Source organism: Pelobates fuscus, chromosome 10 (genome assembly GCF_036172605.1).
Source record: "Pelobates fuscus isolate aPelFus1 chromosome 10, aPelFus1.pri, whole genome shotgun sequence".
NCBI lineage: Eukaryota > Metazoa > Chordata > Amphibia > Anura > Pelobatidae > Pelobates > Pelobates fuscus.
This window is the reverse complement of record NC_086326.1, coordinates 32,181,849-32,200,276: the sequence shown is the minus strand read 5'-3', so window position 1 is coordinate 32,200,276 and position 18,428 is coordinate 32,181,849. Positions and strand designations below refer to the sequence as shown.

Sequence of the window (18,428 nt, the reverse complement as noted above, 5' to 3'; positions counted from 1 at the left end):
AAACACACAACTAAAAACAGTGGGAAATATGATAAAGAATTGTTTAGAAAAAGTGTAACAAAATTGTGTCTTTTGGCAACAGTTAAATATGTATCAAATATGGTGGGTGAATACGCTAGTGACACCACTGAGTTCAATAAATACGGATCTTTAAAGAGAGTGACAATACAGTATTAATATTACGCTAGGATAGGACAAAATCTAAATCTCAGTCCAAATACCATTTTTACCTCTCTTTAACCCATATTTATATAAAGTTCATAAATGTGCGTACTAAATGTTGCATATAACAAATGAGGCTGGGCTAGAAATTCCTTTAGGGAGATAATGGATTGTTTTAATCAGTCCTACACAAGACATGCCCCCATAATGTAAAAGTGTAAGTCACCATTTTTTATAAGTAATTTTATTAATAAAACTTATCAGAGATGTACAGACAATCAGAAGTCAAGCTAGAACACATTTGTAATCTTGTATTTTGGTTACCAAATGTGATTTTATTCCAGATTATACGTTAGTCACTCAGTATCTCCATCAAGTGATCAAAGAATTAATCATTTGTTTGTATCACGTAGCTTGAGAAAGTAATATGTTAAAAATTGTGTGCCTATTAATGGATGGCATTATTAATAGCGTCATCAAAATAAATATCAGAGCAACGATGTAGGAATTTCAACTTATATCGAATAATGCGACAGAGACTAATTTATTTATGACCTGTATTGAAAATAATTGATAATTATTCTAAAAATAGAATAGTCTCCTTCTCCTAATAGTTTCCTCCCTGCCAATAAAATCAGCATTTAATAATGAGAAATTTATATTTTCTAGTGTCTCTCAATGTGACGTTATAATATCATCAAGAAAATAGAAAAAACTATCTGCAATATAATATGACAATTCATAAAATATAGCGATGATTTTTATATGCATAATATTGTCTTAGTCCTAATATAACAGAGACCCTAGATAAATTAATCCAACCCTCTCGCCCCTTAATATCTATCTCACCCACACATACGAAATAATTAATACATAAACTCAGTCTTACATTTAACTGTTGGGTCATTTTCAAGAGATATCTTTAATCGTGTGTATCTTAGTTTTACTCAAATAAAACGGAAACAAAATACATTCTCCAAAGTACAATATAGATTGGTAATATATAGAATATTTCCAAAATGTCATGTCAGCATACGTAAATATATACTGAACGTTATATGTTGGTATCCCATACAATAAACACATTTATATATTCCTCCACCTGAGTAATTTTTTACTATGTTACATTAACATCATTTAGACTAATTCTCATGTCTGCTTAAAAAATATGGCAACTCGATTCTTAAAGTGAAGTTAAGACTTCATATTAAGTTAGATTTTTGTAACAGAGAGCATTAGATACATTCAAATGTATGTGTAAAAGTTATGGAACATGCCTATTTTATACTTAATTTTTTTTTTTTATTGTACAACTGGAAGCTTCCATTAGGTCCTTCATGTATGTGCATTTTCTGGTCTCCGATCAGACCAGGAATTTTACCTATGTCCTGATTGGCTTAGAAAACCGAACCAATCAATTTAGTGCTTTGCTTTCATATGGGTCAAATTTATTATTGTGATCTTCTCTTATTACCTGCTTTCTCTGAGAAAAAGAGCTTGTTGCATCAGTAAAATGCATAGACAAATGCGTAGACAAATTACTTTTGCGTAATGAACTTGTCTCATTGCATCGTTGTGTGTTAAACCAATATACATTTTTAAAATATAATGGACTTCTCGGTAGAACAAAAAAAATACACTTTCAATTTAAACGTACAGCATGGAAAAAAAGTTGGTGATTGTGTTAAAAACAACATAGCTCGAAAGAGTTAGATACCTTTAAAACTATATCTCAACTTCCATTACTTGATACTTGTACTTAAAACATGAAATATCCCATCATGCACCTGTCATTCACTTTCTTGGTTGGTTGGATGACATCCTTTTTACTTTTTTTTAAAGCACTATGCACTGACTCACTTGTTCGTTCACGTTTGGTTTGGGTTTGGGAATGGAAGAGTATTGAGGGATACTAATTGAGTGCACTAAGCATAGTGATTGAGGCAGATTGAGGCTAATAGGAGTGTATGATAGTTATAATACACAGTGAACCTAGATTATAGGTGACTAGATTTTAGTGTATTCCGAGTGCTTATAGGCATATTACTACTACAAGCTATCTTAAATCTAGCCTCCTCTCCACTATGCTATCCTTTGTTCATCCTTCTACTTTATAGGAACTTAGAAGTGATACGAATTGGACTGATTAGCATACTATGGGTACATACATTCTTATATGTAGAATGAACCTCTAATTGAATACAATTTTTGAGCCATTGTGGTTATTACTTTTGTTAGTAATTTTTTCAAATCATTTACTCTTAGCTTCCTATCATATAATTACTACACTCTTCTATGTATGCACTTCTAAGTCAAATTGATAGTTTAGTGCATATTCCTTTTAAAGCACACCCAATTAATAAAGTTAAACCTATGCTCTTTTTTGCATCAAATTTCTAATTCATAGGTGTCTATTTTGTTTTTTTGGTTACAATCATGGACAGGGAGGATGATGCATTTTTTATCTAAACATTATTCCTCAATTTAATTAGCAGTCAGTGAATGTGTAACCTTATGGGGGTTCTCTTAGGCAATGCACAATAAAGCCTGGATGGGTCTCTCATTGATGGTTACTTCATACTGCTAATCTTTAACTGTCGTTCCCTACTGGACTTTATATATAAGTTCCATCCAAGTAGTTCACTTTCTAAATACCAGGACTTGAGATCCCCGCTCTGTATGGATCTCAGGTGATACTTTGTTTATATACTATTATTAGGGTAAAAGCCTAGGGCAGAACTGGTACTATCCACACTGACCAGCTCTCATTCGAGTTATTTGGCTCATTGACGGGTTATTTTATAATCTAAGTACATTTTGTAAATGTTTCCCCAACATGTGATCTGTGTAGCAGAAATATTTCTGCCAGGGTAAAACATTTGGGGTATTTTATAGGAAATACATCTGTTTGGGATGCTTGACTGGAAACTCCACTTTCAAATAATGTGATTACATCACCAGACCCATGTCTCACTCTGTAAAAATATCAATTTAAATCTATTTCTCAACTCAATGTTTTTTTTATTCAATATTCAGACATCATGTTTGCTATTTCATAATTGCATTTCTGATTTACAGTATTCACATGCATCAGATGTATTAAATACTTTGTCATCTTCTGTTCTCTGATTGACTGATACCTATTTCCAATTTAAGCTAAGACCCTGATTATTAAGAATAACAAACACTTTGAGATTTACCACAGGAGAAGGATAGCCAGACACAAAGAGTTAACAACAATATCAAGTGTCAATGATCATAGGGTTGGTATGTATAAGCACTGCTTCACAATTACCGTATATACTCGAGTATAAGCCAACCCGAATATAAGCCGAGGCCCCTAATTTTACCCCCCCAAAATGGGAAAACTTATTGACTCGAGTATAAGACTAGGGTTGGAAATGCAGCAGCTACTGGTAAATTTCTAAATAAAATTAGATCCTAAAAAAATTATATTAATTGAATATTTATTTACAGTGTGTGTATATAATGAATGCAGTGTGTGAGTGTGTAACAATGCAGTGTGTGTGTATGAGTGCGCAGTGTGTGTATGAGTGCAGTGTGTGTGAATGAGTGCAGTGTGTGTGTATGAGTGCAGTGTGTGTGTATGAGTGCAGTGTGTGTATGAATGCAGTGTGTGTGTGTGTGTATGAGTGCAATGTGTGTGTATGAGTGCAGTGTGTGTGTATGAATGCAGTGTGTGTGTATGAGTGCAGTGTGTGTGTATGAGTGCAGTGTGTGTGTGTGATACAGTGTGTGTGTGTGTGTGTGTGTGTGTGATGCAGTGTGTGTTTGTGTTGCAGAGCCTTGGTGGGGGGTGGGCATTTTTTTTTATTATTTTTTGAAAAAAAATATTATTTTAAATTTTTTTGTTATATTATTATTTTTTATTATTATTATTTTTATTTTATTTTATTATTTATTTTTTTTCGTCCCCCCTCCCTGCTTGATACATGGCAGGGAGGGGGGCTCTCACTCCCTGGTGGTCCAGTGGCATTGGCAATTCAGTGGGGGGGAGGAGGGCTGGCAGGAAGCTGTTACTTACCTCTCCTGCAGCTGCTGTCAGCTCCCTTCTCCTCCGCGCAGGTCCGGTCAGCACCTCTGTCAGCTCCCAGTGTAAGTCTCACGGCCGCACTATGACCCCACGGCTCTCGCGGGACTTACACTGGGAGCTGGCAGAGGTGCTGAACGGACCGGCGCGAAGGAGGAGAGAGCTGACAGGAGCTGCAGGAGAGGTAAGCGCTCGCTTCCAGCCCCCAGTCTGTATTATGGCAATGTAAATTTCCATAATACAGACACTGACTCGAGTATAAGCCGGGTTGGGGTTTTTCAGCACAAAAAATGTACTCGAGTATATACGGTAAGTCCTTAAATTAACACTTCAGACTGGAGTTTACTAATGTATTTATTATGAATGAAATAGATCAGGGCTCATAATTCTATGCCCTGACTGCATAGCCAGTCTTTAAAATTACTCAAAAACATTTTACTGAAGTACATGTGAAAACCATTTTAGAATATACTACTGTCAGACAGAATGGGCTACTACTGGGGAGAAAGGGCTACTACTGAGTAGGGGAGAATGGGCTGCTACTTATACTGGCAAGAGCGAGGAGGCACTACAGGTAGTAGGGAGAGAGAATATTTGCTACATGGGAATCGAGAGTTGACACTGTGAATTGTCTACAACTGGCAATGAGAATCTGGAGTTGACACATTGATTTGGCTACAACTGGCAAATGGGGAGAGTGTAGAATGATCTGTTGACATGGAATTTGTGGGCTTGTGTCATGTGAAATAAAATGTGGGTGCAATTACACCCCCTTCATTCAATCACATGCACAGCACGCCACATTAGCATTCTCACATACTTCGCAAAACTACACTCCTACATCCATACACTCTGACACACCATGGACACTCCTCGAGTAGGAAACATTACTAAAATGCTGTGTGTGCACTTGAGGTGTTGACTGAGTTTTAGTCTTGGTTGGCAATGTAAGCATTGAAATATTGTGCCCTGGTTTATGGGGGCTTTCTACCTTATTTATACCAGTGTATACAGGATTAATTTGCTACATTGGGGCAGTATACATGCAGCATATGGAGTCATACCTCTTTCAAGTTTGATACATTACACAAAAAATTATATGCAAACATTTTAAAATAAAAATAATTAAAAATAAAACAATGCCCAACGTTGAAGTATCTGCATTTGCTGCAAATTTACATTTTTTTGCAGCTTCTACAGTAATTAATCACCAACTCTAGAATTTGCTCAGTCAACCATGATGCTTTGTTAACTTGCTCTAGTACTGCTGAGCTTATCCTGCAACCAGTGATTTATGGGTAGAAGAATGATTTTTGGGAGTTATAGTTAAACTGTCAGCTTTCTTCTGTAGAAAGGTATGAACTTGCAGTAGAAGGATAAGAACTGAATTGCCCCTTTAAATCATTTGCAACAAGGGGTTAGGCAATTTGTGTTAAATCATGTTGCATGTCATTGGTCATTAACAAGTAGAGTGCTACTTTGTGACATATGTAGGGAACACCCAATTCTATATCAGTGTAAATATTGATATATTGAGAGCTCCTTTGGGATCACCTGCTCTATAAACCTCTTTAGATAAATAGAACACACTCTGTTGCTTAGGCAGGGATGAAAAGAACAATCTCCCAGCATTATCCCTGGAGTAAACAAAAAATGATGTATATTCCCAAAAGATAAAGCAGGATTTCGATACAACATGACAAGCAACTCAAAGCCCTGAAAACTAGTTCAATATCATGGGTGGCTTAGAACAGACTATTTTCCCCATTTATATTACTAAACATTAATTTATTTCCAAGAAATTAAAAAGCTATTTACATCACAGATATTTACAAGATGCCATCTGAATTGCTATTAACATGCACAGAGTGAGAAGGCTTTCAATGAACTGGCTATTGCGAAATGCACTTACAGAGTTTATTAACATTTGGACAGAAGTGGCAGCAAAGACCACCCGTAAGTGAAGGATTCACCCATCAGTTTACCTTGGCACAGGTTTAGGACAAAGAAAAATGTATTACATATATAGTTAATGGATGATGTGTATACATATATATATTATATAATATAGCTAAGGACAGAGAAAAAAATCTATAGTATCTTAATAAATGTAAACATGGGTAATTTTGTGACTCAGGCCAATTAAAATTACAAAAAAATACAATAAAAAAAAAACAATGCGCATAACATAAATAAATAAATAGAAATCAGGTTAACGTTTGACAATCAAACCATTTTCTAAAAGCTATGCCATAGTAGAATGTATTTCCAGTTTAAAATCCTCCCCAAATTAATCGCACGCATTAGTTACTCCAGCCTCTTTGCAATTAACCTTTTCAGTGCCAGAATTAATCCTCACCAGGGTATAACAGCAAGTACTTGATAGTACCTCCTTCCCCCACCCCGGCATGTCCTAAATGCTCATGACATCATCTCAAATTATATTATCTTTCAGAGTGCCATACTTGACTGCAGCCGGGGTAAAATGTCAATTGCATGATAGTAACCCTTTAACTGTAGTCATGTACAACCCTGTAGCACTAAAAGGGTTACTTTTGAGGCTGAGAGATGAAATGTTTTATGGCTGATGAATATTGTAACAATATAAAATAACAAGTAACCTGTTTTGTTTTATTTGTTTGGGGATTTATTGTTTGTTTTTGTTTTTTCTTCCAATCCTTGTCTCCAATACCTGGAACTTGAAATGTGCATTTTATTAGTAAGAGATGTGTTTTTTTTTTTTTTTTAGATGTAGTATATGAAAGATACTGATAAGAGAATAATGGATTCTTGCTTTCTCTCTTATCTGCACCGAAGTGATGCACAAATTCTTCATTGCCGGCGCTGAACATAAAATTAAGATAGAACAGAGAGTCTAATAACAAAATATTGAGTTCGGAATCTCTGGTGATTCACATTCCACATTTTAGATTTCCTGTTTTACACTCCACAGTGTCTGTAATAATCCATTCTGAACATGGCCATGCAAATGAACACCTGGCTTACAAAACACCTTCACAGGGATATCCCCGGGGTCTAGCCCACAATGAAACGCAGCTTGTATCAGAAGAATATAAATGAACATCGCATGATGTATCTCCAGACTCTCAGAAACCAAGCTTGTCTCAAAGTAAAAGGTGTTTATTTCCTCTGGAAACAAGCTCTTAGTTCAAGAAGAAAGAGAGAAGCAGATGTTTTATGTCCTTCTTTGATTGGCTGTGGTTTTCATTTTTTCATTTTTTTGTCTGTCTTTTTTTTTTGTAACAAATGCATCTCATCTACCTGCCATATGTATAAATGTGGCAAAGAGAGCAAAAATAGACTGAGAAAAGAAAAAGAAAGTTTTGTTTTGTCTCATAAAAAAGTCCGGATTTTGACCCAGGTATGTTTTTCTCTTCCTGTTAAACACTTGTACAGTTTGGGATTTCTTTTGTGCTTTCGCTGTTTGCGATTGCGGAGATACAGCCTTAAAAACAAAAGAAAAAGATTGATTAATATTCAGTATTGGGGGTTATAATTTAATAAAATCCTATCTGAGAACATTGCAGTCCTACTGCATAGACATCCCTTATCTATATCTAAATGGAGGAAGTAATTGTGGTTGACTCATTTAGAAATTATGTATTAGTTTTGCTTTAAAAAAAACCAAACATTGTTTTCAAGTTACTACTAACATAAATGTCAATCAGCAGTTGCTAAGGCCAGTAAGGTTTTGTCATGTATGAATAGGGGCATTAATTCCAGGGATGGAAATATAATTTTGCCTCTTTATAAATCACTGGTAAGACCACACCTTGAATATGCTGTGAAATTTTGAGCACCTGTTATAAAGAAGGATATTTTGGCACTAGAACAAGTGCAGAGGCGGGCTACGCAATTGATAAAAGAAATGGAGCGTTTTAGTTATGAAGAAAGATTACATTTAAATATCTTTAGTTTTGAAAAACACCGCCTCGAAGGGGATATTATACAAATATATTTGGAGCCAATACAAACTATTGTCTGGAAATATGTCTAAAAACAGGACTATACTTTGGAAACAAGGTCATGCATTTAGACTGGGAGAAAGGAGATTTAGTCTAAAGCAAGGGAAATGTTTTTTACAGTAAGAACAATATGGATATGGAATTATCTGCCTGAAGAGGTGGTTTTATCAGAGTCTATACACATCTTTGAACATTACTTGGATAAATACTTGCAAAAACATAACATACAGGGATATCATTTTTAATTAGTGGTATAATAGCTTATTGATCCAATGAGATATCTGACTGCCATTCTGGGTCAAGAAGGAATTTTTTCTTAGTTTGTTGCAAAATTGGCTTCTCTAAAAAGTACATTTTCACCTACTGTTCTCAAATGTATTTTGTTAGAATTATTTGTCTTGTTTTACTTATTAAAAGAAAGTGTAGACCTAGGACCAAAGGTCCAGGAAACACTAGGTGAGATATAGATCTCAGTTGTCTGTTAAAAATATCATTTTAATCGGTATACATAATCATGAACACACAAAAAGAGATAATGAAAAAAATAATAATAATAATAAAAGTGAATATAGATCACCCACTCTGGAAGGGAGATCTAAGGAGCTCCGGGAGCTATAGGAGGAGTTTGTATAGGAGTATACAGCTGTAATCACCAAATCACTCTGTCAGCCGAGAATATACCGTACTACCTCTAAATAGAGGGCTGGTAGTGGTGATGGTGCCTACAATTTATTGAAAGGGACACCTAACTCCTAGTAAAGACATAGAGCCTACCCCTAGCACACACTGACTGGTAATTGCAGATAAATCCTCAATGCACGCTCCCTACTAAAGGGGTAGAGACAATCAGGTCTCAGTGGTGACTGTGAGAATACTGCTTAAAACAGTGTTACAAAGTAGCTCATGTGAAATACTAGGTATAGTTCAGCATACTATCGACACTTTGGAATCACACTAGGTTCATGACCGCAGAGCAAACATCAGTATAATATTCCCAACATTAAAGTGGGAACAAACGTGCCTTTCATAGAGGCTATACTGAGGAATACTTAGATAGAGCGGTGTTCTTAGGTAACCAAGGACAACAGGTGGGTATGATTTCTCAGACTCCCAGTACTAGGTGGACAGGAGAAGTAATCAATTAAGAGTTAAGGAGACATTCCGGTATTTGACAGTTCATACCGATTAGGCCTTCGAGTCACTATGATCTGGAACTAGATCAGTATAATGAGTGGATAAATACTGATAAGTAACTTGAAAGAGCTCTTAAATAGTAGAGAAATAGCTCGTACAATAACCCCATCCAGCCCAGTGCTGGCTAAACTGCATACCCAGATAGCAACCAGAGTGTCAATGGTCTCACACTGTCTACCTGTCAGACAGTCGGTGAAAATTCAATCAGGATTATCGATAGCACGTCCCCTATGAATCACTCCATACAGGCTCCAACTCTTACTTCCCTAACTAAACACCTCAAACATCGTGAAGAAAAGAATTAAATTAAAGTGCTGTGGTTATAAAAACATTATCTGCCTGCCTAACGCGTTTCGGCGCTACAGAAAGCGCCTTTCTCAAAGTTAGGTGTCCCTTTCAATAAATTGTAGGCACCATCACCACTACCAGCCCTCTATTTAGAGGTAGTACGGTATATTCTCGGCTGACAGAGTGATTTGGTGATTACAGCTGTATACTCCTATACAAACTCCTCCTATAGCTCCCGGAGCTCCTTAGATCTCCCTTCCAGAGTGGGTGATCTATATTCACTTTTATTATTATTATTATTTTTTTCATTATCTCTTTTTGTGTGTTCATGATTATGTATACCGATTAAAATGATATTTTTAACAGACAACTGAGATCTATATCTCACCTAGTGTTTCCTGGACCTTTGGTCCTAGGTCTACACTTTCTTTTGTTCGTGTTTCTATATATTATTAGGGTTATCCCCTATCGAGACAAGATCTCGGCACACTGAATCTATCCCCGTAAGGGGGTGTTTCTTTTTTTCGCTTGTTTTACTTATTGTACAGCACTGAGCAATGTGTTCGCAGTATATAAATAATTGTAACTGTCTTGTTTTCTATCATCATATATTTTCTCTCTCTCTCTTTCTCTCTCACTAAGGTTCTAATCTAAAAGTAGCCATTCTCTTTGATTTAAGTTAGTTGAAAGTTGTGTCATGTTGGCCATCTTCAAAACGTATGATGAAATTGTGTACGTATGATGCTACTGTCAACGAACTCAGCTGTAAATGTTTTAAAACTGATGAAGAACAGTCCAAGGTGATCTTTAAGCAAACAGAAGTGTCTTTAACATTCTACATTCTTCCTTGTTTAGAGACCAAAACACAAGTTAGTGTAGCAAACAGATTATCTTGTCCTAATGAAGGATGAATGTGTCATACAGCTACCATTCATCAAGGTGTCATTCTAACCATAGAATGTTGACGTACATTGTTTTGGTATTTGAGACGTTGGTTATAATCAATCTTATCTATTAATATATTTGTGAAGTATGAGTAACTATGAACATCACACACAGCTGAATGTCTAATGGTATGTCTTATTGGGAGGGTCATCTTTGCAGCAATTGAATGTGCCAGATTACATTGATTTCCAAGATGTTTGGTCCACTTTGACAACTTTGTGCTATGTTTAAGATCAGAACAGTTTGATAAGTTTTCCACAATGTATGCAAATTGTAATCAAGAAACTGTTACCTATGACTCGTGTGTCCAACTCTTTGTCTGCCAACTCCTCGGGATCTGCAAAGTTGCTGAGAGATATTTTGGGTGCGTTGTCTGTTTGACTGACAGACCCAATCATTTCTTGCTCTTTATCATGTTGGACCTGAGCATAAATATTAATCCATGGGATTTTCCTGCAGTTAGCAAAAAGGAACATGTTCTCAAAATTAATCTCTGAATTATTTTAACCAAAATCTGAGTGATCTAAAGCCCATAATATTTTTTTTTTTACAGTGCATTCTCTAATATCATGGCTGGGGAGACATTACTAATTTTAGGCATATTTATTTTGTAAAAACACAAACCGTTATCACCATACTGAATGGGTTATGTTCACCTGATTTTTATGTCCCCTTTAAAATGAATGTATTAAAATGACTGTCACCTTATGGGGGTCTTTACATATTTTACAAACACTTCTAAAGTAACATTCTTGCTTTAGCTGTGGAGTCATGTGGTTACAGTGGAAGGTCTCTCTACATACATGAAGGTGTCCATTGTGGGTGCCATTGTGGGTGCCACACGCCTCAATTTCCAGGAGCCACATCAGTGCTGTATTATTGCACATGCACAAGAGTACAACACTGATGTCTACTTAGGATCCCGCAGGATCACAGGAGCCTCCATAGACTAACAGCATTATTTGCTAAAGTGAGAATTATTGGGAGTTCAAAGTGAATTCAAATTTAATTTTAAATATGAAGCCAAATTATACAAATAATTCTCCAAGTCAGCTATGTTCCCAATTCTACTACATTAGCCTCAAATTAGAATTTCACTTTTAATTCACTTTAAATGCCTGATAATTCTAATTTTTGAAAATAATCATGTAAATCATGCATTCAGAGAGAAGATGCCTGATTCTCACAGCCATTACTCACGACCGCTATGGGAAATTGACAGAACTTGTCGGTGGTATTTCTGCTTTTTGTCAAGTTTTGTCAACCACGGGCTTTACCATAAGATAATGTCATGACATTCCAACACAGTTAATGTGAGTGTTTCTTACAGATTATATGTTTGGTGAGTTGGCAGGGCCGTTTTCAGTTGTATAACCATCAATATGCTATTAGTGTAAAAAATATTGCTTGGGTAGAACTGAAATATCTTATATTTTGAAAACTGAATAAAACTATGACTATGTAAACTCACCGTTTCCTGAATAATTTTTCTATCCAGATGTATCTGTTATATAAAGTTCCAGTGGAAAACAGGTTGAGGGGCCACATATATATACCTTACACCTATAACTATCCTGCTGTGAGGACCAAAGGTATAGGGTGCAGAGTTATAAAAAAAATGATTAATGTCCAATGATTTATATAGAATAGTTCACTTTTTATTAGAATCTCAAAACCAGTAACAGCAATGGTGAGAGTACCTTTTGAATTTGTAGATTAGAAACACAGCCAGACCCACAAATACCACAGAGAGAAGCATCAACATCGCAGAGCTGCTGTGACTGGAACTGTTATCCACCAATGGGGCTGGAAATAGAATACAAAATGGCAACATTTACATTACATGACATGAAGTGTGAGAGTTAAATGAGTTGCTTTGTATCAGCCAGGGAACATGCAGACACAATTAGCCAAAACTAAAACTCCCGAGATCAATTATCACACACAAATTATAGCATATACAACATCTTCTAGCACCGATTACTATGGTATGTAAAGAAGGAACACAGGCTACCCCCGCATAGTGTGACTATCTCAATATATTATACAAAGGTATCTGCTTCACATTACTGGCAACCGTGTAGAAAGCATGCAGACTAGGTGTCACTATCACAATACACAAAGACCTATGGCACTCATTACAATGGACTGTCTAGAAAGCACGCAGACTATTCTAAAACAGGACTTGATTTCAACATTTCAGATAAGCTTTTCAAATTATTGCAATCTGTTAGAAAACACTTTTTGAATTATGTATCTACAAAAATTCCCATAGATTTTAAATGGAGACGTCTGTATACATCATTTGAAAAGTTTTATTAACAGACTGCAATCTTTGGAAAAGTTTAATACAAATAAATAAATTGGGGCCATAGTGTGATTGGTTCAGTATATAAGATCATACTTCCCAGTTGTCCATATTTAGGAGGGACAGTCCCTATTTGGTTCCCAATTCCCTATATCCCCTTTTCTATCCTTATATCTTTCCTTTCTAGAAGCTCTATATTGTTGGTGTATCTGAGTGTATAACAGAGCATCAAAGTAATCATACTCACGCTAATGTGTCTTTAAACTACAATAATTGTGCTTAGAAATAAGTCTGTGTAAATAAGATATATTGTTCTTGTTCCAAATTAAATTTTTGCTGAATAAATTGTTATAAGTAAGTAATCTAAAATTTCTCTGAACAGTCCCGCCTCTGGCAACTCACACTCCTAAAATTAAAGTGTCCATTTGAAATGTTGGGAGGAATGTATAAGAGACTTGTTAATAGGGGCTGAATAGAAAGCCCACTGAATATTCCAGCGTATTACACAAAGACCCTTAGCACTCACTAGTAGTTGCTGAGTTAAAACACGCAGAATATACGTGTATAGTGTGACTACCACACTATATATAGACATATGGCACGCATTCGTACATACTGTATACAAAATACAAAGACTATATAGACAGAGCGGCTGTAACTCAGTACACACAAACCTCTAGCACTCTTTAAAAGGAGGTGTACATAATTCGCACAGGCTATCGCTGCAAAAGTGTAATTAGTTTAATTCTCTAATACTCCATATTTAACACTCAAACATATGTGTTAGGGATGTTATATTCTCAACCCTATTTCAATGTATTCCTAATCTTCTGCTACCTATACAGATTGAATAATGAGAATGTATTACAGAAGATCTGACACTTGCATTGGGGAATGCAATCACTCTCACATTGAACTTAAATCTCAAAGTTGTTCCTTGAAAATTTGAAATTAGATTTCTTTTTAGAAGCCCAGACAACAATATTTGAATTTGATATTTATGCAAAATACTAAATGTGTGTTAGGCAGAGGAAAATTGTCTTTTTATGCAGAGGAAACAATAGCATTAACATGCTGGAGTAATACATGCAGCTGTCATTATTTTTGGCAAAATGCTGCATTTAGACCGAAGAAAAATGTTTTTAGTAAGTAGCACAACCTTGAAACACTTGGAAAGTTAACGCTTGTATGTTTAATTGCCAACAGTCTAGGAGAAATGCATCAAAATATATCAGAGATTACAATATATGGGGGTAAGTTCATTTAAATGTGATTTGAAAACTACACAAATTCAAAATATTTGGGTTGGAAAAATTCCCCAAAGTGTTTATTTTGGCATAAAGACCCTTTCAAGTTGCTCGTCTTTTCACCTCAACTTGCTGCTTGAATAAACCCCCAAGAGTTTCAAAAAAGTTAATCTTTTATTCTTAGTTTATTGTAGTACAGTCACACACACACAAAAAAAAAACCTGTAAATGTAATTGTTGCCCAAGCTGATATCAGCTCGGAAGTGGCTGCTATCAGCTTAATGATAAGCTCCAATTATAGTTCCATGAAAGGAACTGTAGTTGTGACCTCATGCAGAGCTAGCTCCTTCACTGAAAGCTGTGATGAAGCCTCTCAGAGAAGGTCCGAACTTGAATAAGAGAAACCTATCCAGCAGACGCCATGCAATACAAGTACGTGAACACTAGGGGTATCTAAAATATGCGTCACTGATTTTCCAAGCATGCTTACCTAATGTGAGCTGTGTCACGTACACAAAGATCTGTACACCTGGCTTCAGTTCAAACATAATTAGGTTTTGATTAAGCGCGCTAAATAAGGTCTCCACAATCTGTAATATATAAAAGAGATTTCCGATTAATAATATATTCATTGATCCCAGGTATTCATATAATGGTGTCAATGTTTTGACCCTGACCAGGTCTTTAAATCAAGGGCTGAGAGAGTATAGTAGAGAAAATAACTAAAACAGAAACAGATGGTATGTAATGGGGCAAACAGTGCATAACTGGGGCACTTGCCCTATAATCAGAATCAAAGTTTCTAGGTGGATCACGTGCTATGTATTTGCATATTATGTCCCTAGCTGAGGTATGTAGCTGGGACATATGGAGCAATTCAAAAGCCAGTGCATAGCTTTGGAAGATGCTGTGCAATATGTATAAAGGGGCAAACAGTGTGTAATTAGCGCAGATGGTGTATAAAGGGGCAAACCATGTGTAACTGGGACAGTGTGTAAACAGTGTGTACCTAAGGCAGATGATGTGTACGGGTACAACCAGTTAACCAGAACAGTGCTGTGTATGGGTGCAAACTGTGTTTAACGGGGGCAGATGGTATGTAGAGGAGTAGACAGTGTGTAACTAAGGCTAATGATGTGTAAGGGTACAACCAGTGTGTAACAAGATAAGGTTGTTGTGTATGGGTGTGTAACTGAGGCAAATGGTGCATAAAGAGACAAACCGTGAATATCTGGAACAGATAGTGTGTAAGGGGGTAGATAGTGTCAAGTTCGGGGTATGTTGGTTGAAATTCAGTAAGCTTACTTACAGAAATCAGGGACACATAAACACTTTCATTAACTATCAATCAGTGACTGATATGTGCAAAATACATACATTTGTGCTTAGATGCATTGGAAACTCACTTGCTCCAAATCTGATTTGCCCCCTTTCCGTCTCTCGCTCACATTTTTATGGGGCAATATGAAAAGTTCAGCAGATGTTGGGAGACCAGGAAACATGGCCACTAAAACATGCTCCTCTGGGATGCTTGTGACCTGAAACAATAGATAGAAAACACAATTTCAGAGTTATTTCGTGGCGGACTCATACCTCTGTCTACAGATGATGTGCCATCCATAGTTGGACAAAACTGGCATCACTGTGGCCGAACAGGCTCAAACCGTGGTCAAACTGTGGCATCACTGTGGCCGAACAGAATTCCAGTATCAAACCACTAGAGGCACAATGGGGGGATTTTACCAAGGGCCTGCAGGAACCATTATGACTACAGGAGGTTGTAGTGGTTATGATGCCTAGAGACACTGATTAAGGTCAAGAAGAAATGTGGAGCACTGGCATTTTACTCATTCTGAATCCAATTTCATGTTTTTTAATCTGTGAGAGCAGTTACATCCCCTTTTAAACTGTTCAGGGCCAATCCCTTTAGTTGTACTCCACACTATGCCCGTCAAGGTCAGAATTCGACTCATACTCTAACCACTATTTTGCATCATGATTATATTGGCTGAAACATTACAGGATGTCAGCTCACCACAACTCATTGTTTAATGTACACACCTTTTAAGATGTAACCAGAAAAAGAAGTAAACTCTACCTGTAAATGTAACTCTTTTGTTTTCCAATGCTGCCCATATACCCCATTAAACGTATCTCTGGTTTTTTTTTACTGGTGCCTATTTACCCCATTAGAATTACCTCTGGTTTTTACTGATTCCTTTTCACCCCATAAGGATAATATTGTGCTGTTTTACCTGATTCAATGTATCTCTGTGCAAATCAAACAAATACTTTCTATTCAGTGGGTTATTGCTTTCCTGATGTGACAGCTCAATAATGCTGCCTTTGTGAATTACGATGTAAAAGCTATTTTTCAGCCTTTCATATTTTTGTGTTTTCCATAAAACAATTCTGCTGTAGAAATCCATAACGCATTTAATAATGTATTCCGTTTTTAACCCACTATTCACCAGAGCAGTGCATTAATCGTTCTCTGGCAACAAAGGCCATTAATCAAACAGCTATTAGCAAATGCACTGTTCAACACTGAAAATGCTTAAAGGGACATTCCACTCTGGAATTGACCCCAGTTTTACTAAAAGCATTATGGAGATCCTATGTTAAACAGAACTTTTTCTCCCCAAAATGTGGACAACTTCCAACATGCACATTAACCAAGATAAGTATTTACGCTTAGCTTTAACATGCATATGAGTCACCCAGTTTTGGGGAGTATCCTTTTAATCTTACTCTTGCGGGATCACAGGGTCTTCCATAGAGAATCTTGTACAAATGCAATATGACAGTATAGGCATCTATTGCGCCCTCTTAAATGAAGATGCCAACACTCTGTTAAAATGGCATGTTGTGCCACGTTTTGCCAAAATTGTCATGTCCACAGGACACAGTAGCCTTGATTTGTCCAATGATTTTTTTTTTTTTGCATTGCAAAAAAATATTGCAAAAAAAATATTCATCATAATAAAAAATGACATGTCTTATAGCCTCTGTGAAATATTATGTACATACACAGAAGGACATACTTTTTTTAGTGCATCTCCTGCATTATCCTTGAGTACCATGCACAATGTAAATGGCCGCCTCTGGCTCAAAGTGCATATTAGATCTGCCTGGCACTTGTAAAAGGCAGGGTTCATGAATATGAAATAGCTTTATATTATCCATATGGTCTTTGGTTGTAAATGCAGTACATGTAACCAAAGAGATCTTACAGATGGCTTATTCCAGGGAGCAAAGGTAAGCCAGGACATACACAAAAAAGAGTTATTGTCCCACAAGTGTACATTATAAAAAATAATATACACAAGAGGCAAAGTGCGTGTTATCTTTTCTTTCAAATAATATTAAAAAATGTGACGGTTTTTCTTAACAGGAATCTGATACATGTTCATCAATGTGCATAACTCCTTTGAAGGTCTTCAATATTCTTCAAGCCTGACAAATGTTATATTCTATTCTTGCATATCATATTCTGTACTGCAATCAATAGATTCTCAAACTGCCCCTTGAAAATGTAGCCCATTGATTTAAACTGTTTAATATAGAAAATGATTGCTTATTGTACATTCAGTATATTCTACTACAGAGATCTGCAGTTTAACACTCAAAAATCGCTGGGGGAAATGGCCTATCTGTATTTCAAAGAATTTCCGAACATAGTGGTTCTTAAGTAAAGAATGGAATGAACACGGAACAATATGGTTAAAGAATAGCTCTTGTCTTACTTCACAAACTGCACAGAATACATGGCAAATGTGCTAGTTATAACTCTCATCGACTTCTTACTGTTAGAGGGAAGCAATATAATATTTTACAGTGAGCAGGTAGTAAATTGCAGGTAGACAGGGAAGTCTTATTACAATATGTTTGCCAACGCTTGCATAAATGAGACACTAAATCTTGGATGTTCCCATTGGAAAGTATTTCCAAGATGCATGGGGCAGAAATAGACTAAAACCTTTATTTACCTAGATGAGCTTAAACATCAATCTACCACCCAGTATAGAACATAGAACCTGCATTAACAACACTTTTTATTTAGAACTATTCCTGCGTGGACCACTAAGGATATCACTTAGATTTTTTGGTTTCTAACTAACCCTGTATATCTGGGATATAGCTCGGCTCTTTACTAACCCTGTATATCTTGGATATAGCTCGGCTCTTTACTAACCCTGTATATCTTGGATATAGCTCGGCTCTTTACTAACCCTGTGTATCTTGGA

The 18,428-nt window shown here is 36.2% G+C and overlaps 1 protein-coding gene across 1 annotated transcript in view; it reads right to left on the bottom strand.

Annotated features, from left to right (window-relative positions):
* Window positions 1–6,404: 6,404 nt before the first annotated feature.
* Window positions 6,405–18,428, bottom strand: part of SORCS3 (sortilin related VPS10 domain containing receptor 3) — a 470,892-nt gene continuing 458,868 nt past the window's right edge. The window contains exons 23-27 of the mRNA XM_063435106.1: window positions 15,588–15,719; window positions 14,672–14,771; window positions 12,327–12,432; window positions 10,919–11,079; window positions 6,405–7,679 (exon numbers count right to left, since the gene is read on the bottom strand). Of these exons, the coding sequence (XP_063291176.1) occupies window positions 7,615–7,679; window positions 10,919–11,079; window positions 12,327–12,432; window positions 14,672–14,771; window positions 15,588–15,719 (564 nt within the window). The 3' untranslated portion in view covers window positions 6,405–7,614. The remainder of the gene's footprint in view (window positions 7,680–10,918; window positions 11,080–12,326; window positions 12,433–14,671; window positions 14,772–15,587; window positions 15,720–18,428) is intronic.